The 20,742-nt window shown below is 39.3% G+C and overlaps 1 protein-coding gene and 1 long non-coding RNA gene across 2 annotated transcripts in view; one reads left to right on the top strand and one right to left on the bottom strand.

Annotated features, from left to right (window-relative positions):
• The first annotated feature begins 13,587 nt into the window (after positions 1-13,587).
• On the top strand, positions 13,588-15,113 carry LOC124166683. The gene is made up of 2 exons (XR_006866476.1): positions 13,588-13,788; positions 14,693-15,113. It is a non-coding gene; the product is annotated as an uncharacterized LOC124166683 (long non-coding RNA).
• Positions 15,114-17,995: 2,882 nt separating this feature from the next.
• The window catches only part of LOC124166906 (dynein regulatory complex protein 8-like), a 31,923-nt gene continuing 29,176 nt past the window's right edge, over positions 17,996-20,742 (bottom strand). Inside the window, exon 4 of the mRNA XM_046544615.1 lies at positions 17,996-18,266. Coding sequence (XP_046400571.1) covers positions 18,008-18,266 — 259 coding nt within the window. The 3' untranslated portion in view covers positions 17,996-18,007. The remainder of the gene's footprint in view (positions 18,267-20,742) is intronic.

The raw sequence follows: 20,742 nt of genomic DNA, 5'->3' as shown, positions 1-20,742 counted from the left end.
TTCATCATAAAAAAATAATTGCAATTCCAAGGGATCTTCTTCACACGAATAGGCAATATTTTTTTCCAGCTAAATCACTCGCAAAGGTTTGAGGTGCGTCTTCACAGCTGATCTCTTCCCAATTATTTTCCTGAAAACTCGCTGAAAAATGAGATGGTATAAATATTTGAACCTTTAGTCTAGGGAGTGTATCGACAAGGGGAAAACTATTTATACAGACGATTAAAGTTAAAGCCTCTTATTTATATGATTTACAGTAAATAGATAGAGTATGTTCAGCCCTTCATTCCATTTCTTTTGGACACAGATGTCAATAGTTCCAATTTGGCCTACTATTGGACCCCCCTGACACTGCTGTTCTGCCATAGGAAGTCAAGAATATGGTACTCTCGCACAGGAGCCTTATTTTCCTTTGAACAGGCTCATTTGAGAAAGTTGGCACATTTGCAGAAGGCTATATGAAATAGATTCGTCGACTCCTCAGTATAAGACTTCAACAAGTCATCTTACGTTTTCCAAACTACTTATTCAGTCTTCAGGATTTCCCTATTGTACTCATCATGCAGCGTCAGATGAGTTAAATTGCTCTAGTTGTCGGAACTGCTGGAGCATAAGTTTTTTTCCTAATGGTACACACCTTGAAAGAAGCTTTAGTGATATCTTCTTACGCAAAAATGAAGTCAATATAGTCGTCGATGGCGTCAAAGAGCGGGATCTCATCTTAGTGACTACCCTTGACATTATTTTCAGCCATGATTTCCACACTTGACTGAAAACGTCTCAATTTGGCGTCATGCATAGCCAGGGGTGGATCCAGGATTTCTTTTTGGGGGGGGGTGGCACAAGGATACCTCTTCATACAAAATGAGCTCAATGGAAATGGGACCGTATTTAAAATCTTGTATATTTTTTAGGGTCTGGGGGGGGGAGGGGGCACATGCCCTCGTTCCCTACCCACACCCTAGATCCGCCTATGAGCATAGCGTAATATGAAACGGCGGGTTGCCTACCCCACAAAACTTATTTCTGTGACAAGACAAAAGGTCATTTTCTCCATGATTAAAAGAAATATACCTTACGTCTCTGGTCTTAAATATAAATCAAAGTCCAGCATTATACCCCAATGTTACACATGAGTGCTTGCTTAAACCAAATTCAAATTATTTACATTTTTCTTTAAAAATTTCGAAATTTCAAAGCAAAATTGTGAACAGAAGATATCAACCGATTTGGAAAAAAATCACACCTGTAATACCCATCCAGGTACGGGTATTTTTTTTGCCTTTTGCCGGGTATTAGAATTCGCTCCTTAAAAAAAGTGGTAAAACGAGGCACCATAGTGTACAATGTACACGACTGCCCCACATGTCGTGTGTCATTTTTGACCTCTAATTTTGGTAACTTTACATCGAGCAATAAACATGAAAATTGGCATACTGATGAGGAAAGGTCCTAAGTTTTGTTGAGTGTAAGTTAAATTTTACAATTTTGAACTTCTGACCTCACAATAGGGGTCCAAACCAAAAATTTGAATTTGCCTTATATTTGGGTTTCAATGTGAAATAAATCGAGACAGAAAAGTCCGAATTTCATTGACCAAGATGTCATTTATTAGGTTTTCTGACACAAGAAACCCGAAAGTAATACTTTTATTTACGAAAATTCAACCGTTGGCACATCCGGTGGTAGAGACAAGCAAAGTTATGTTTTTATTAATCTACATTATTGATCTTGATTTTTTAATTTTTCATGTAACAAAAAATAAATCATAATTGAGAATAAAATTTCCTCATAATTATGACATGCACTGAAGTCCAGATATAAATTTGCAACACAGCGGCACATCATTTTGGCGCCGACAGTTGATAGTCATTTGTTTCCTTCAATGCTGGGTGCGGTCCGTTGAACGCTACCAATGCTTCGGAGCGCCACCAAGCGGTCCGTTATTCGCTACGGAGCGCTACAGGTTAGGCTGTGACGTCACGGCAAACGTCATACACCCGTTTCCCGCCTCGCTCCGGACCAGCTCCAGACGCTCCCCTGAAAACTTGGGTCAGCGGTGGAGCGAGTCAATTTTTGGCGGAAATTCGAAGGGAATGCACTGAGGCAATGGAGAGTTTACTCACGTTGCAGATGATGGACGCTGAATGTGGACGCCTTTCTCCTATATAAGTGACTACGAAGTAACGGAGTAGACGCACTTAGTAAATAGATGTAAATTTAATTGTGATTTAAATAAATATATAGCAAGAACTAAATATCGACAGACATTCTCGTATCTCCCCCGAAATGAACTCAAATGTCTTTGGAAGCAGCCTTTACATACAAAAGGCAACAAAAATTATTAAAAGGGGCATGTAATATAAAGAAAGGATTGTAAGAACATATATCGACAAGTTTACTCATGCCATAAATTAAAATCTGAAGAAAAATAGGATATACATGAAATAGATTAATGTTTTTTAATAGTCGTTAACCATGATAAGTTAATATGTTTCAACTGGGAAAACGGTAGAGTACCTACTTTTTCCTTTACTAGGGTAATGAGTTTCATTGAGAAGGGTAGGCGAGGGTTGGTGTGAGAAATACAGTCCAAAGTTTCTTCCTTTACTATGTGGAGCCTCGATATTGAAAAATAAAATTCATTTTAATGATATTCAAACATATTTATTAATATTCAATGATCATAGTCACCTCAATTCGCAAATAAAACCACATCTTCGATTTCATAATCCCAGTTTGCCCACCCTCGTTCATTTCCGCCATCTTGACTTCGCTCCTGACCGGTCCGAAAAGAAATTCTCGTAGCGAACGTAGCGCCTATGGACCGGTGCTCCGGAGCACTTCCGTCTGTAGCGTCTGGTAGCGAAAGTAGCATTCATTGGACCGCACCCGCTGTGACAAGGGGAGCTGGATGTGTTTTCTGACAGATAATGATATTCATTGGTTAATTATAACCTTATTTTCTTGTTCTTATTTGTGGTCTAGCATCCATACACAGCACTAAGTACGTGCACACGTGGGCATGAGGGTGGGCTGAGTGAGAGAATAAAAGGTTGAAACGGAGCATTGGGGCTTGTGTCTGCGGGTCTCGTTCAACCACTCGCTGACGGTCCAAAGGCATTTTCCACTGCTGCAGTCCATCCAGGAACATCAGGACTGCGTGCATTAGTTTTGTGTCTTCTAATCAACCTGCAAGAGGAATTATTTTTCATTAGCTCACTGGAATCCATTTTGTCGTCATGTTGTAGTTTCCTTCTCAGCTAGCACAGATTTAGCCTCATCCCTACTGTTGGCGTCAAAATGATGTGCCGCTGTACTTAGCAAATTTATATCTGGAATTTAGTGCATGCTATACTAATGAACAATATGTCACTTTAAAGGAAATTTTATTCTCAATTCTAATTTCTTTTTTATTTTATAAAAAATTAAAAAGTGTAGACACGCGACCCTGAGAGCACACTAAAAATTGTAGACGTATACATTTGGGATATTTCTAGTCTACAGGTAACTTAACCGATGGAAGTTACCAGTAGACCATAAATATACGCGATGTACTACTACCGCAATTGGGATATTTCAAGTCTACTGGTAACTTAACCGATGTAAGGCTGTAGACCAAAAATATACGCGTGATGAAAAGTAAAGAAAACATTAGTTATTTCACATAAATGTCGTGTCATGCATATTCATCATGACAGGTAGATTCCATAAAGTTACGCATGAAACGGCTAATTATAAATATACGCGATGTATAATACACGAAAAATTGAAGGCGTACACATTTGGGATATTTCTAGTCTACAATTAACTTAACCGATGGAAGGCTGTAGACCAAAAATATACGCGATGTACTACTACCGCAATTGGGATATTTCAAGTCTACAGGTAACTTAAATGATGGAAGTTACCTGTAGACCATAAATATACGCGATGTATTCTACCAATGCCTTCTAAGCTAACGAGCCGTATGCTGGAGATGGTAATGCCTCGTTCACATTACGATCGTCCGAGCCGTCGTCGGAACTATCGTGCATTCACATTACGATGGTTGAAACCTGTGCTGCTCTCTAGTGCTGACATCTAAAGTGAACGGGAAATTGATGATTAGCAAAGCTGTTGAGGTTTGTATTGACAAGATGTTACTGTTTTCAACGTGTATTTACCGAATAATTTTTCTTCCGCTCATATTCTTCCTTCCTAGGACAAATCCATGAAAATAATAGAGCTTAACGAGCTTTTCGTCCTTCTCTTGTCGCTTCCGTTTCCGGTCTCCCAGCGCCTAACCATAGTAAAGTGGCAACGTTCGGAACTACGTCAACTATAGTCAGAACTTGCATTCACACGGCTAGTTCGGTCAACTATCGTTAGCACGACGGCTCGGACGATCGTAATGTGAATGAGGCATGACACAGTTGGTCGTCTGCAGACCACGTTAGTGTATTGCATGATTAATACCATAGAGTTTACATTACTAATGCCCCGTTCACACTACGTCCTTTTTACGCCGGTTAGCCCCGACCATGGTTACAAAACGAGGTGTGAACGCAAGTTCCCGTTAACCGTGGTTGGGATTCTGACCACCGTTTTCCGACCATGGTTGGCGGTAGTTCATGCGTGTGTGAACGCAAGTTGGTTAAAAGCTGGTTAGAAAAAGAAGAAGGCGAAGCAGCAACGAAGTGGGATAGGAGGAAAGAAAACAGAAAATAAAGTTTCGAAGAGGAGACGGCCGTTATTGTTGAATTATATTCGTCAGAATTAATTCAAAGGAAAGTGTTATTGATTCATTCCGTAATGTGTTGTATAGTATGAGATTTTAAACCTGATTTAAGTTATGCGATATACTTTATAGTTCGTAGTGAATTAGCTATTAGCTCGTATTGTATTGTTACGGACAGATTGAATAATCTATATTAATATTTTGCTAGAATTAAGTAAAATGTGCGAAACTACCATAATAAAAATCCGAAGGTCACAATGATTTTAATGTTTTGGTAAGAGTTCTTTGTCCCAGTTTGAAAAAGATCACTTATGTTCATCCTTGAACAAAAGTTCTTCCCACATCAATATAAAGTTTCAGGCTAACGGCTAGTCAGATGTAACGATAGAAAATAAATTTAGAAACATCGGGTGATACCACATATCGCAAAAATTACCACGTTCTCTCTCTTATTTCATAAGTTAAATTTCAACAATCGTCCCATTTCTGCAAGTTATTCGTCCACATTTGAAGAAGAGGTAAAAGAGTTTTAATTTACGGTATAGCATCAGATTGGATCATGTCCTTTGCCAAAGTCAGAAAGCAATAATAGCTAAGAATGTAATGCAGCGAAAAGTGTATCTCCATCCCAAATCACAAGTGTCTCAAATTGAGGCTCGAGTCTCAAGATTAGGTCCTCGATTTTCTTCACCTACATCAATGATTTGTCGACACATGATCCTAATCAAGGGCAAGTAGTAGTATATGTTGTTGATATCACCCTAATTATCACTAATATTCGTATTAAATACAGCAGTAGAAGAATGCAAGCCACACTATGGATGAAATGATTAGTTGGACGAACACATTTGAATTACCTTCTACGTAGCAAGGTACAATGATTGTCGACGCTGGAATGCAATTTTTAATTCATAAGCAGCTCATAATATGCACATATGTTTAAATCATTGCAATTAACACAAGAACTTTTCCCTGCACATTCTATATTTCCTTCCAACAAGTTATTCGCTCTTGTCAATTCATTTTTCATTTGGAATTAATTTACCACTCATCAGATGTCGCCAGGGTCTAACCATGGTAAGTGTGAACGCGCGTTGGTTCTGACGTCATCTTACGCTGGTTAAGAAAGATGGTAATGTGAACGGGGCATAAGGAGGCCCCACTAGGTGGCGGTAGCAGTCATAATTTGAACACGGGTCCCGCGCATTAATTCAAGTTCCAACTTTTGCCACTTGTGGCGCGACCGACACTACTATTCCTTTCATTTGGCTTGTTGTCAATGGCGGCTTATGAGTGAGCGGCTGTTATCATCCTCTGTGAGCCGAGAATTTCACCGATTTTGGTGTTTTTTTTTTTAGTATTTCTCCACCAGTAAGATATTTACGAAATATCATGGGTAAATCTCGGTGTTTTGTGCCCGGATGCAGCTCAGGCTACGATTGGGAGCTGAGGGAAAATAAGCGGTTGGGGATACAGGACCATACCCACACAGCACACGGACACCTTTCGGACATCCGGTGATTGTCCGCCAAGTGGCCTATGGACATCCTACGGACAGCCGAATTCATACAAAATGATGTCCGCTGCAAGTCCGCATGTCAGTAAAAAAGGTGGCCTATGGACGACCTGAAATTGTCCGCTCTGGACACCTTCAGGACACGTTTAGGTTAGGATTGCATTTTGTTCGATACTAATAAATAATAGGTCCAGACAAGAATTTAAATAAATAAGGCATCAATTTCATGCACAATATTTATTTGGCTTCTTAAAACAGTACAATGCCAGAAACTACATACGATTTATTTAACTTTCTTCTTCCCCTGTAACCTCTCCTTGGCGTGCCTTAGCCAGCTTTGGATGGCAACCTCCACATCCTTTTCAGGGGCTGTCTTGCTCTCCTGCACTGCTCCTGTAATAATGAAGTATATAAACATTTCATTGTAGCAAGAAATTGTATCTTGTACGTAACAAGCAGATTACATAAGACAGGACGCTACAGTCTTATTAGTCACATGTTTAACATTCTTAAGGTTTCAAAATTAGGAAACCTGTCCATTACAGGCTGAATACATTTTACAAACTTTTCTTTGACTTTTTCTTGTTCTTAAATAAGAAAAGATTTTGAGTACAATTATTAATGTGTTAGTAATGTATATATTATGATTAAGAACATTTTTCATAGAACAATTGTTGAACTAGATTTTAATCCCAAATATGAGAAGACTGTTGCCTGTTAGACCCTGGTGCACCATCTAGAAAAAAATTCTTTGATCCATCCTTGCCAGACAGCTTAGTAGAGGTCTCGAAAAAGATATTGGAAAAAGCATTCAAATGGAGGATAATATTTCTGAACAATTGGTCTCCCCTTGAAGATTATGACTACACTAGAGTGAATTGTGGAGGTGAAGAAAAGTGTTACATAAGCTGGAGCTAAGGAAGACTAATGCAGAAGAGCTGAATATGATATAGGAGTAAAGGAAACTAGAAAATTTAAAGGAGGAAGTTTAAGTGAACTAGATCTCTTGGGATTAGTGTGAAAACAGCCACACTGATTTGGCACACAAACCACTTAGCTGCATTGGCCGAGATGCAACTTAAAAAAATAGAAACTTTGAAAAACTAGCAAAAACTTGCTGTAGTTAAGGCCATTCCATGATTTAGATCTCCAAATTCTTCCAATCTTAATAATTAAAATAGATCTTCTAATGTAGTCTGGTATCAAGGCAAAAGTGACAACCTAGCTCACTGGCAATATTCACATTTCGACAGAGACATAACAGGGGAATAGCAGCTAAGGCCTGCTGTGAGCTACTGAAATTTCTATAGCTCCTACAAAAACACCTACTTCAAAACATCTTAGTTAGCTAGAGCTACTAGAAAATAGTAGCTTCTGTAGTACTGTGCAACTACCATCCCTGTTGAATAAGTTATCCCATTCTTAAGTTCTACAGGTGCTATACATCGAACTTTTAAAGAGCATGAGATCCTTTTCAACCACGTTTTTGGTAATTATACCTCCCATATGCAGAACAAAAATTGTTTTCAAATGTTTGAATTACTTGGTAGTGGAATCTGCATCTGAAAATAATACATAACAATACTATTTTCTCTACCTTTAGCATGGAAGGGTGAACCTTGTATTACAAGATGTTTAATAATTATTTAAATTTACTTTATATGAGCTCCCTTTAGAGGAGCAACTTGTCAAAAAAGTATCCAGAAATTATTCCTCCTTGCTCAAACCTATATAATAATCAAACGAATACTTACACCTCTCTCACATGCCTCGCTTTAGCATGTTCCAGCCAACTCTTCACTGTAACTTCCACACTAGAATTGGTGGCTGTATCGTCCTGGTTAAATGCAACATCTGTAAAGAATGAAGACAAATAAGTATACAGACAATTATAAGAAGAGAGACATACAAACTTATAAATAGAGATAGGAAATAAATAAAAATACAGATGAACTATTTTTATTCAACTCCACTACATGAAAGCTATAGTCAGTAAATGCCTCCAGGTAAATATATCAGGTTCACGATACTCTACACCAAAATGTGTACCGATGGCTGTACGAAAAGATGCACAAGTTCTATTTTCTGGGTATAAGATTTCATGCAGCAGTTTGAGCAAATAAATGAACCATGAAACATAGCCTTAAGGTTTGTTTACACAATATATCACTTACAATTAGACCTTGTTTAGATTCATCCCGAGTTTCTTACAGTCGTCCTATAGTTTCCACTAAATTAAATGCATGGATGACTAATAGCACAGTTACTTAGTTTGTAGTTAAATTAGTTTATATTTTATTAGGTTAGCAAAGTTTGGCAGAAAAAATATAATAAACGCTATAAAAGTTACGTCGGCATTGTAATTTTTCAATCCCTAAGCCTTATCTTTACTGACATAATAGATCATTTATTTATTTAGGACCTAAAATTTTTAATTATTAACCTAGTTCCATCAAACAGATAAAGAGTATAAAAACTTTTTGTAAAAAGGCTAAACATTGGTGGTTATCCTATCATAACATTATTGTTCTTTTTCGATGCGTGCGTAACTATACATATCGAAAGAAATCACACGGTGTAGTCCGATTTCAAAGAATTAATAATTTACGTGAAACCTATTAATCATACATGCGTGTTGCAAAATCCCCCGGTTACACGTAAGTACAATTCCTAGTTATATTTATTGCCAAGAACCCTACTTGATTTGATTTAGGAACGGAACCAAACGGACCGTTGGGACTTCCAACAAATTCAGCCGTAACCTACGCTATCAAAACAACAGGTTCTATTTTATGCGCTAGCACTTACATTATTTCCTATACGTTCTCGCGTACAGAGACTATAGTACAAGAACTTCCACTTTAAATTATATCATGTAAACAAGGAACAAAAGCGAAAATTTCACCATGAACAACGGAAAAAGACGCTACCTTTAGTTGCCAAGTAACGGTTTTACCAAGACGGTAATGTTGTTCCAAGCAGAGCCATATTTTTCCTCGAGATGTTACAGGCTGAGTTATAAGAAATATAAGGAGCATGCGGAAACACTATACTGCCGCCAGTGAACGCCAAGAAAAAATTATTTAGAAGTCACATCAAACTTACTTGCAGCAGCATCTTTGTAACCGCCAAACCACCATGCTGTCTCCGGTGTTCCGTTCCGGTTCCTCTGTTGGAAAGGAGGAACGGAGGAATGTGGAGAACCATGGTAGAACACCTGAATCGCGGAGTAGCGGTAGATTCAAAATTCGTTCGCCACCAAAAAAACTAGAATTTCGATATAAAGTAAAGGTACGGCAGTACTTACCTTCTATCTTCTACTACTTCTTCTACTTGCCTATCCTTAAATTGGACAATTACAATTTCTAATCTGGGAATGAGGCCATCGATGCCGTGATAATTTTAGGAGAATTCTTACCATTAAAATTAAAATGAATTTAAAGCGTTATGTTTCATTAAAATACTTTCCAATCAATCGCCTCTGAGATTTTTTAATCCCTAGAGAGTAAATATTAATTAATCAATAAGTTGAAAGAGTTCATTTAACCTGTAGGAATGGAATGTCCCCGAGACGCGAACGTCCGCAGGACATTGGTACATAATATAAAATTTCAGTAAAAATCGATAAATTCCATTATTCCTGTTGTTAATTTTTGTAAAAGTTGCTAAATTTGTTTAAATTTAAGTAATTTTTATAATCATGAAAAGTACGGGTTTATTGTTCATCCAACGCTTCTCAACCGTACAACATGCGGAAATTTTTAATTTTTTGAAAGTTTCTAAAATTGTTGCTAAATTTATTTAAACTTTAAAAATTGTTATAAATAATGTAGAGAGTCATAAGTTCGTTCAATTGTTGTTGTTTAACCCGTGAGGCATGTAGAAATTTTTAACGCTCGTAAATGTTACTTAAATTGTTGCTAACTTTGTTTAAACTTGATTAATTGTTATAAACAATATAAAACTTAAAAATAGCGTACATTTGTTGTTCTTAAACTATAGAAGCGGTAAAAATGTCAATTTTTTTTTCGTTAAATAGTTTATAATTTCCTATGAGTCCACACTCCAACAAGAGGATTACATTTGGTTACCTAAAATAATCCTCAAAATATCTCTTCCTCCACGAAAAATTTCCTCTTCCTCGATCGGGAGGAAGTATTCTGGCTTCAGAAACGAGAGAGAGTTTTTTTTCTTTCTCCCTTCTCCTATACTCCCTACTCGGAGGAGGATCACGAGACTTTCTCTCGGAGTTCCTCCTTGAGGAGGTGAGTGTTTTAAGAGGAAACCAAAACTCCCAAACCCTGCGTAATGGGACACTAGCTGGACGTCCGCTGGACATCCGAGATAGGACAGTGTGCGGACGGATGGCCAGGACAGCCGGCGGATGTCCTCTGGCTGTCCTGAAAATCCGCGGACACTGAGAGGACGCGACGGACGCGCAGCGGACGTCCTCTGGCAACGATGTGCTGTGTGGGATAGCAAGAATTTTTATCATACAGACTGTCCCAAGGGTCGTGTGTCATTTTTGACCTGTAATTTTAGTAACTTTGCATGGAGCAATATTCATGAAAATTGTCACACTTATGGGGAAAGGTCCTAAGTTTTGTTAAGTGTAAGCAAAATTTTACAATTTTGACCTTTTGACCTCACAAAGTGGGTCCAAACCAAAAATTTGAATTTGCCTTATGGGGTTTCAATGTTAAAAAAAATCGAGATAGACAAAAGTGTGAATTTCATTGACCAATATGTCAATTCTTAGGTTTTCGGACACGAGAGAACCGAAAATAACACTTTTATTTACGAATATTCAACCGTTGACCCAGTAAGGCCACCGTCAAGGTCATAAGGGTGGCAAAAGGAATAGCATACCAACAAAGGTGTCGATCCATGGGTTTTGTAAGGTGCCCAAGTCATTGGTATTGTCCAAATACCCGTATTATTCACTAATTGACCTCCGAGGGTCACCACGGGGGTCAAAGGTCATAGAGTTAAAAGTGGGGCAATCATAAAAACCAAGGGGTCAAACCATAGGTTTTGAAGGGTGCCAAAGTCGGTTAGGCTGTTCGTAGATCCGTATTGTTGATATTTTGACCTCCGAAGGTCACAATTGGGGTCAAAGGTCATAGAGTCAAACGTCGAGCCATCATGACAACCAAGGTGTCAAACCATAGGTTTTGAAGGGTGCCAAAGTCGGTTAGGCTGTTCGTAGATCCGTATTGTTGATTTTTTGACCTCCGAAGGTCACAATTGGGGTCAAAGGTCATAGAGTCAAACGTCGAGCCATCATGACAACCAAGGTGTCAAACCATAGGTTTTCAAGGGTGCCAAAGTCGGTTAGGCTGTTCGTACATCCGTATTGTTGATATTTTGACCTCCGAAGGTCATAATGGGGGTCAAGGGTAATAGAGTTAAATCGGCCCACCATGACAGCAAAAGAGTGTAACAATGTGTTTTAAAGGGTGCCCAAGTCAGTTTTGCTGTTTTTAAATCCATATTGTCGACTTTTTATTACCAGCGAGGGTCACAATGGGGTCAGAGGTCATAGAGGCATGTTTTGAAATAATAGGAAACAAACAACAAAACAACCTTTGGTTGGGGACATTAGTTTTCCTATTATTTCAAAACATACCTCTATGACCTCTGACCCCATGGTGACCCTCGCTGGTAATAAAAAGTCGACAATATGGATTTAAAAACAGCAAAACTGACTTGGGCACCCTTTAAAACACATTGTTACACTCTTTTGCTGTCATGGTGGGCCGATTTAACTCTATTACCCTTGACCCCCATTATGACCTTCGGAGGTCAAAATATCAACAATACGGATGTACGAACAGCCTAACCGACTTTGGCACCCTTGAAAACCTATGGTTTGACACCTTGGTTGTCATGATGGCTCGACGTTTGACTCTATGACCTTTGACCCCAATTGTGACCTTCGGAGGTCAAAAAATCAACAATACGGATCTACGAACAGCCTAACCGACTTTGGCACCCTTCAAAACCTATGATTTGACCCCTTGGTTTTTATGATTGCCCGACTTTTAACTCTATGACCTTTGACCCCCGTGGTGACCCTCGGAGGTCAATTAGTGATTAATACGGGTATTTGGACAATACCAATGACTTGGGCACCCTACAAAACCCATGGATCGACACCTTTGTTGGTATGCTATTCCTTTTGCCACCCTTATGACCTTGACGGTGACCTTACTGGGTCAACGGTTGAATATTCGTAAATAAAAGTGGTATTTTCGGGTTTCTCGTGTCCGAAAACCTAAGAATTGACATATTGGTCAATGAAATTCACACTTTTGTCTATCTCGATTTTTTTAACATTGAAACCCCATAAGGCAAATTCAAATTTTTGGTTTGGACCCACTTTGTGAGGTCAAAAGGTCAAAATTGTAAAATTTTGCTTACACTTAACAAAACTTAGGACCTTTCCCCATAAGTGTGACAATTTTCATGAATATTGCTCCATGCAAAGTTACTAAAATTACAGGTCAAAAATGACACACGACCCTTGGGACAGTCTGTATGATAAAAATTCTTGCTATGGTCCTAATACCGGATCTGACCCTTCCCCAAGTGTGCCTAGGTGGTCTGGTAATGATGTCAACGAGTGCTCTTCTTTATGAGCTGCGCAGGAATCATTCTTAATTCTCTAAAACATAGGTGTCGGAAGTTTAAAGACATGGTTGATATCTATGGGCCCTCAAACTTAATTCAGGCTAGGGAAAGTTAACAGCGTTTCCTTACCCACTTATTCTTCCCTTCTCTCAACGTGAATTAGCGTACCGATTTTGTGATTACGTACATTTTCACCACCAGGAAACTACATAAACTCACGGTGATAGTTATATATTCGTGGACAGTTGACACGAACTTTATTTCTTAGCAATGAACGATTGAGACATGGATTCAAATTCGCCGCAAAGCGTGCCTCTCGCGGCCATATTAGGGTGCCTTCACAGCTCCGCGTTGCGTCGACGCCACGAGAGCTCCCGCTCCGCCAGCAAATTTTGCCCTTCACAGCTCTGCGTTGCGAAACGTGGATTCAAATTCGCCGCGTAGCGTGCCTCTTGTGGGCGTGACAACCGGGGCTCGCTACATCAGCGCCGCTATTTGATGCGATCGGTGGGAATCACGGGAACCAAGGGAGTGGAGAATCCTGTGTAGGGTATTTATGATTAATACATTACACAGGTTAGTTGTCTTGCTACCCGTTGTAATCCGAAAGCGCTGTGGTCCGACTCCCGCGTCTATTAGTTCCCCACTTTTGCCACTTGTCGCGACAAAAATATTCTCTGGGTTGCTTAGTCATTACCAGTCATTACATCACATTACATTCCAACGCAAGGCAACGGACGCTTGTGTGCAGAGCTCCGGAATTCATCAATTTGTGAGATTTTCTTTGGAAAATATTTGCAATTCTCGAACTTGTTATGTGTGGGGATGCACGACCGCTTACAAGAAGACGCAAAAAGTGAACACTTCGGTTGATATCTGGAAGAAAGCAGGTCCAAGGCTATGGCATGGTGTGGCTACGGTGAGTACCATTTTAGTTGGTAAGAGGGATTGATCAACTTTGGCCGATTTTTTTTAAATTTCTGTTATTAGACGTTAATATACATATCTTGTGATGAGATAACAATTGGTTATCATTCGCCGTGGGAGGAAAGTGAGCACTGGGGAGGAAAATGTGCTGCTGTTACTTCCCGCCAGCAATGGCGGGAAGTGCCAGCTATATGCAAGTTGGCTAAAGACCTATGAAAAATTAGATCCAAAGTTTTTTGAATACGCATGTTTGCTGTTTATATCCGAATAAAATATTTTAAAGTCGGCCGGTAAGCAATTAATCGCCTTTTTTACACATCGTGGGGATATCGCGGGCGACTCCATTTTGGCGTCCTTATTGGCATTTATACATGAATGTTCTTCTCTGGACTGAAAGCTTTCTATTTGTCTTCTAAATAAGTGGGGTTTAAATCAGGGAAAATCGATGTAGTGTTATGACTTCAAGGCAGAATTGTTGATAATGTGAAGAGATCAATTTAATCTGCCATGTGCTTCTATTTAGATGATGCATATATCTCGCGGATTGATGCGCTGACGCAATGGCGGAATAGGAACCTCTTCGCAATACCTACGAATTTATGTCCGCGCCAGTGAATGCGTTGTGAAAATAGGGCATCGTCGAATTAATTTGATATCTTTTCGTTTTATAAAGTGAGTTCTCTTTCCGTTTGAAACATAAAATCGCTCTTTCCGTTGATAAGAGATATGTTTGTATTTTTTTTATGATAGAGTTCTAAACTTTCACTGATTGGTAACTAGAAAATGTTCCATTTGTAATGAGTGTTAAACTATTTCTTATTGAGTGTTGTATTGTCGATCCTTGTGTTTCATCCTTTAAATCAGTTTTCTTACATCATCTGTTTTCTACCTTTTAGGTGGAGTATTGCCGTGGTTTTGCTGTTTCGATTGCAAGGATGCTGGGCCAGAAACGGCCGCTGGAGTAGTGCAATTGGTGGGAGCGAAGTTAAATTAGTGAAAGTGAAGTGCAATTAATACTATTCTGGAGCAGTCAGTGTTATCATAGTGCAATTAGGTTAGTGTAGTGCAAGTGATTTCAACGATACAAGGCTTGAATTTTTGTATCAACTGTTCTCAGTGTTGTTTCATTATTTATTTGCTGTGCTTAATCATCTTAAGTTTAAACTGTTTATAAAAGGAAAGTTATTTTACGTGGTGTGTGACTCACACAGTGAATAGCTATAGTTTGATATTGGACTAAAGAGATTTCTGTTTTAATTTCTATGTAAGTTACAATTTTGGCAATAAATTTCTGTTTGATGTGATTGTGAACAATAATTGGGATATAATTATTTAAGTCTACATGACATCCGGTCCACGTTTCCCGTAACAGCTGCAAATTGCATGATTTCTAATGTGTGTTACAGTTAATGTGAGTGCCACCCCATCAGAGGCAAGTATTTGCAAATCCATGCACAGGTGAGTTTTGTGTTATAGTCATAATAAAATGCCAAATTTCAATTCTGTGAAGGACAACTGTTAGATAGGGTAGCGCTTTTTAGTCAATAGCATTCTTCATTCTTAATCTTGCACTGTGACATCCGTTGCAAATGCAACGAGCATTGTTAGATTAATTGCCATATCTTCAACGCTTTATGATGCATCACGTCCGAAATGTTGTTTGTATGGTTGTGTTCGGTGCCTTTTTTTCTCGTTGCTTTTGAAATCAAAAGAGTTCGGGGCTTAGTGGGTTTTGAGCTTTATCTGTACCAATCGCTCTTTCCGTTGATAAGAGAAATGTGTTTGTATTTTTTTAAGATCGATTTCTAAACTTTCACTGATCCCTCTCGTGCAAATACTTTCTAAAAGTCATACTTTATTTACGCTTAATTATTCTGTGGTTTTTTTCGCTGTGCCTTATGACAACTAAAGTCAATGTCATACTCCGATAACATTACCGATATACATCGCAATACTTAGAGTAGGGGAATCCAGAAGTTGCGATGTTCTGACATGTTAAGCAGGTAATTGTGCACTGTGAGAGGCGTCGTATTTATTACGGAATACGTCGTCTGCTGGTCATGGAGTTAGCGGGAAATTGACAAAAGGACGATTTGTTATTCAGTGATTCGTTGAAATGTATTTATTAACGGGTAGTGGTCAAGTCGAAAAGTTAATTCGGTTTTCTGTCCGTCCTATTGCCCTTTAAAACTATACGTTTCCCCATGCAGCGACCCGTCTTTGCAGAATAGGCAACACTGCGACATTTGGCAACACTTCGTTAGCTCGGGATGCTCATGGCAACACCTAGTGGCAGTCTCTTTAATCTCCTATATAATGTATTCTCCATGGTGTATTGTTTTGATTGTTTATGAGTTGAAGCATGCGAACATGGCGGGCGACGGCAGGTGAGGAGGAGGGGTGTGGGAGGGGAGGGGGACCGCCTCAGCCGTCAGTTGCGCCGCGTCGCGCGAGCCGCATCGCTTAGCGCCACTCTTGGCGCCAGGCTGCGCGGGCCGCACAGCCTAAACGGTGAAAGATACGCAAAAACCGACGAAATTTTAGCCCATTTGACCACAACTTACCCTGATTACCCATAATTTGACATTTTTTGGGAAATCGTATGATAAATTAAGGGTGTTGGTATTTAGGCGCCCCTCGCTACCTAATTATTTAAACTTTTTCGAAAATCTTTTTTTGCCTATCCTTGTATACCCGAGGGTCATCGAAATCCGAGTGACGATTTTGGAATTTCCAAAAAAGTGTTTTTTTGGGACAGCCTAACCCAGTAAGCCTTCGAAGCTTCTCGGCAGGCCTAACTAATGCTGAGAGATTTCCTTAAGTACGAGAAGACTTTGAGTACCAACTGTCTTTCGCGGCTTATGAGCTTCTTCCCTTTTCTCCTCTTCTTTGTATCAGACATATTGATTGGGCGTGTTACAGCAAAGATAAGTGTAAAACACACTTCACAATTCTCAAAATCAGCAGACCACACAACGCTTGTTCACTCCAAAAAAATGCAATAACAAACTAAACGCCTTCGTAAATTCTTCCCTCGGCCCCTTCGGCTAGGATCGCTTTTGGTGCAGGTTTTATGTTACCCTACGAAAGGAACTCAAGCCCCCTTTTGTAAAAAGCCGTGCACTGGATGGGGTAGTGTTTCGCACAGATTATGAGATATTCTTTTTCTTGGTTTCCGCGATGGGACCTAAACACCCAAGGCGAAAGCGTCTTATTTCCAAGCCGCTTGCTTACTTTCGTGTATCAATGTATTCAGATAAAAGCACTGCTGTTACGGCGTATGAGTATTCTCTGTTTAGGATATCAAACGAAAAGATAAATACATTTCATAGTTTGCATTGACAAAAAACTCCTTTTCCGCCCGAGAATTTTCCCTCTGCGCGCAAGAAAAAGCAAGAAGCCCTCCCAGCGGCACCATAATATTTTTTCTTAAGATCAAAACCTTGTAACTTGCTTCAGAATTGATGTAAGTTAATGATTTTTTCACCAAAAACAACCTTGTAGTTTTCTTCACATTTGATACGCAGCATATAGGGACCTACGATTTAAGAAACGTAAGTTAGTAAGCGACTACTTTTTACCTTGCAAACAAAAATTTCTTGTCCGAGAGGGTGTTACGTCGGCATAACAACATTTTAACTCAATATTTGTACAATTGGTGAAAACCGTCAAGGAGAAAATAGTGTGAAGAATTTTTTGCAGAAGATTCAATTCAATACAGACAACGGTCAGGCAGAAATTGCGAGAAGAAGATAAAGTAAAAAAATACACGTTTCTGACGGAAATTTAAGGAAATGTTTTTTATAGCTTTTGTTATAATTTTCATCGAAAAACTATTAGCACTAATGAATGCAGCGTCTCATTCTACATTAGAATGCAATTTTTAATCAGTGCATAACGCAACATCAATTTTCGTGCTGTTATTGACAACACCGCGCTCCCGGCCTTATGGAGATTAACATGGGAAACGATTCTCCATAAGAGCCCATACTGTCAACTAAATGTGGAACGCTCTATAGAATGGGGGAGTATGAAGGAAGGGGTAGTAGTGTTGGCTTTGCCTTTTCAAGATGTTTTTCGGAGCTTTGAGCCCAAACCTGAGACTTGCTAACTATATTTTGTTACACAACATTGCAAGAAAGGTTAAAAAATTACGAAGTCTCAGCTACCTATAACTCTTAGTCGCCAAGAAACGCCTTAGGGTCCAAGGGTTAGATAGTAAATTTTGCAGTCGTATTTATGAGTCTCACCATTAGTAGATTGATGAAATCTTCATAGACAATTGTTCCTGATTCATTGTTCACCGCCACTGCTAGCATTTCATCCAGTTCCTCTTTAGTGAAAGGCTCTACACCTCCAACATCGTCTGTCAACATCCTTGAAAGGCATTCCTTTGTCAGGAACCCTTGTCCTTCACTGTCCAGAGTCTGGAATGCCTTGAGCAGTTTTTCTGGCGATGCTGGTGGGTACCTGTGAACGCAAAACTACTTATAAAGAGGGAAGGAGAGAAGGTAATTTACACTCCTAAGTTGATTACTACCAATCAAGTGGGGAAACAGCACAGACTGACTTGTGTCTCAGCAGTTGTGACTCATTTGATCCCACACAGCACACGGACACCTTTAGGACGTCCGGTGACTGTCCGCCAAGTGGACGGACGTCCGTAGGGTATTGAGGGTAAAGGAAGGCTGTGCCTACACTTGATCTACCCTTTTCTGGGAACTCCTTCACCTTCCATCCGTCTATCCCTCGTCTACTATTTATTGAGGGTAAAGGAAGGGTGGGCCTACACTTGATCTACCCTTCCAGGGAACTCCTTCGCTTATCATTTGTCTACACTTTGTCTGCCCTGCATTAAGGGTAAGGTAGGTTAACACTTGATCTACCCTTCCCGGGAACTCCTTCGCCAATCATTGGTCTACACTTTGTCTACCCTGCAGTAAGGGTAAGGTAGGCCTACACTTGATCTACCCTTCTAGGGAACTCCTTCGCTTATCATTGGTCTACAATTTGTCTGCCCTACCTTAAGGGCAAGGGAAAAGTAGGCCTACTCTTGATCTACCCTTCCTGGGAGCTCCTTTGCTTTCCATCCGTCTACCCCTCGTCCACCATCTATTGAGTAAGAGCAGAGAGGAGAAGTAAGAGGCATATTTATAAAGTAATAGTTGTTTGGTAATTGGAATAAATATACTAGTATAGGGCTACTCGTGTTGTGCTGTCTTTCGTCTACCCTTCCTTAGATCTCCTTCCCTTACCATCTATCTATCCTTCCTCTTCACTGCACTAAGGGCAAGGGAAGGGTAGCATTATCCTTCATCTTCTCTTCCTTGGAACTCCTTCGTTTACCATCCGTGTAACTTTCCTCTACACTTCATTAAGTGTAAGATAAGACCAACCCTCGTCTACCCTTCCTAAGAAGTCCTCCCCTTACTATCTGTCTAACCTTAGTCTACACTCCATGAAAGGTACGGCAAGTGTAGTACTATCCTTCGTCTACCTCCCTTGGGAAAAAGTTTTGCTTTGCAATAGCTTTGGAACCCTTTTGAAACTGCTTTGGAACACCAAAATCTGCATTGGAACTGCTGTGAAACTCATTTCCACTCATTTGTACCAAAAATTATAAATATGAAGACGTTTGTAACTCATTTGTGATCCCCTTTCGAACTCCTTTGTACAGAGTGTGTTCGTGTGGAACTGCTTTCTACACATTTGGAACTCCTTTTGAACGATTCGGCAGGATTTCCAGACGTCATCATTCGTATTGTAACTGCTGTGTACGGAGACGATTCATGTGTTACTGCTTTCCATACGTTTCCAATTCTTTGTGAACAAATCCATGCTATTTATATACGTCATCAAATGTTTTGGAAATGTCTTCTACGCGCCAACATACCATGGCCAGATTCAGTCTGATACGTTTGGTCGAGAAAATGAAAATTCTTTAATAAATCTTCTGCAATAAAAATGCATAAGTGGTTTAAGAAATAATCGCAAAGTCAGTTAATAGAAACGGAACTCCCAAATATTCAATCGAATGAGTTTAAAAATTAATCTATTTTCCTTGTTGCTTAAATCGTATTTTTGGGTCCGATTTGAAATGCGACAAGATTATCTTCACTGTGTACCGAGAATCTTGGTTGCGTATAATAAAGGTATTTAATAACAACTTCATAGCGCTCGCGTTTTTTTGGTTTTCCAAGTATATTATTATCGTAAAAACATCAATGTCTACTTCGCTTTCAAAGTATACTTCGCAAATATAAATTTTGAATTTTACGGCATTTTTGCAACCTTTTTTCATTGCTTTCGAACTTTAATATTACCGGAAAAGTAGTATTTTGCATCGATTAATATACATAACACATACCGATGTATTGTCTTCGCGATCCCTAGGAAATGGTTAATGTCCATATTTGAATCCGTATTTTATAGGACTGAATATTTTCGCCATGGATCCCTCCTTCGAAAATATATTTCAATGTCGAGGTAGACAAGTTCGATAACCCGGAAAGGCCTTTTTTCGCATTTTCCATTGAATTTTCAGATATTTAACATCGCAATGTGAAAATATGAAACTTGTGTTAAGCATGTCGAGCTTGAAGGTCCTTCGCTTATGACTTATGCTTTGGAAAGCAATGGAGCTAATGCGAAATGATGGTACAAATCAGTTTCAAAACGGATGAACGAGTGTTACAAACGAGTTCCAAATTTAAATCCAAATGAGTTCCAAAGGTTGAAAATTAGATCCATAGCAGTTTCCAATGGAAATCCAAAGCAGTTCAAAATGTCTTACAAATGAGTTGATGACATGGTAGGACGCTATGACGTCATAAACTGCTGTGTACCGTGTTTCAATTCCACAGCAGTTCGAAAGCACATACAAATCAGTGGTACAAAGCAGATGGATGACAGTTCCAAATGACTTACACTTCAGAAATGTTTCCCT

The sequence above is a fragment of the Ischnura elegans genome, chromosome 10 (assembly GCF_921293095.1).
Source record: "Ischnura elegans chromosome 10, ioIscEleg1.1, whole genome shotgun sequence".
In the NCBI taxonomy this organism is placed as follows: domain Eukaryota; kingdom Metazoa; phylum Arthropoda; class Insecta; order Odonata; family Coenagrionidae; genus Ischnura; species Ischnura elegans.
Note: the sequence above shows the minus strand (reverse complement) of the source record. Positions and strands in the feature narration are given on the sequence as shown.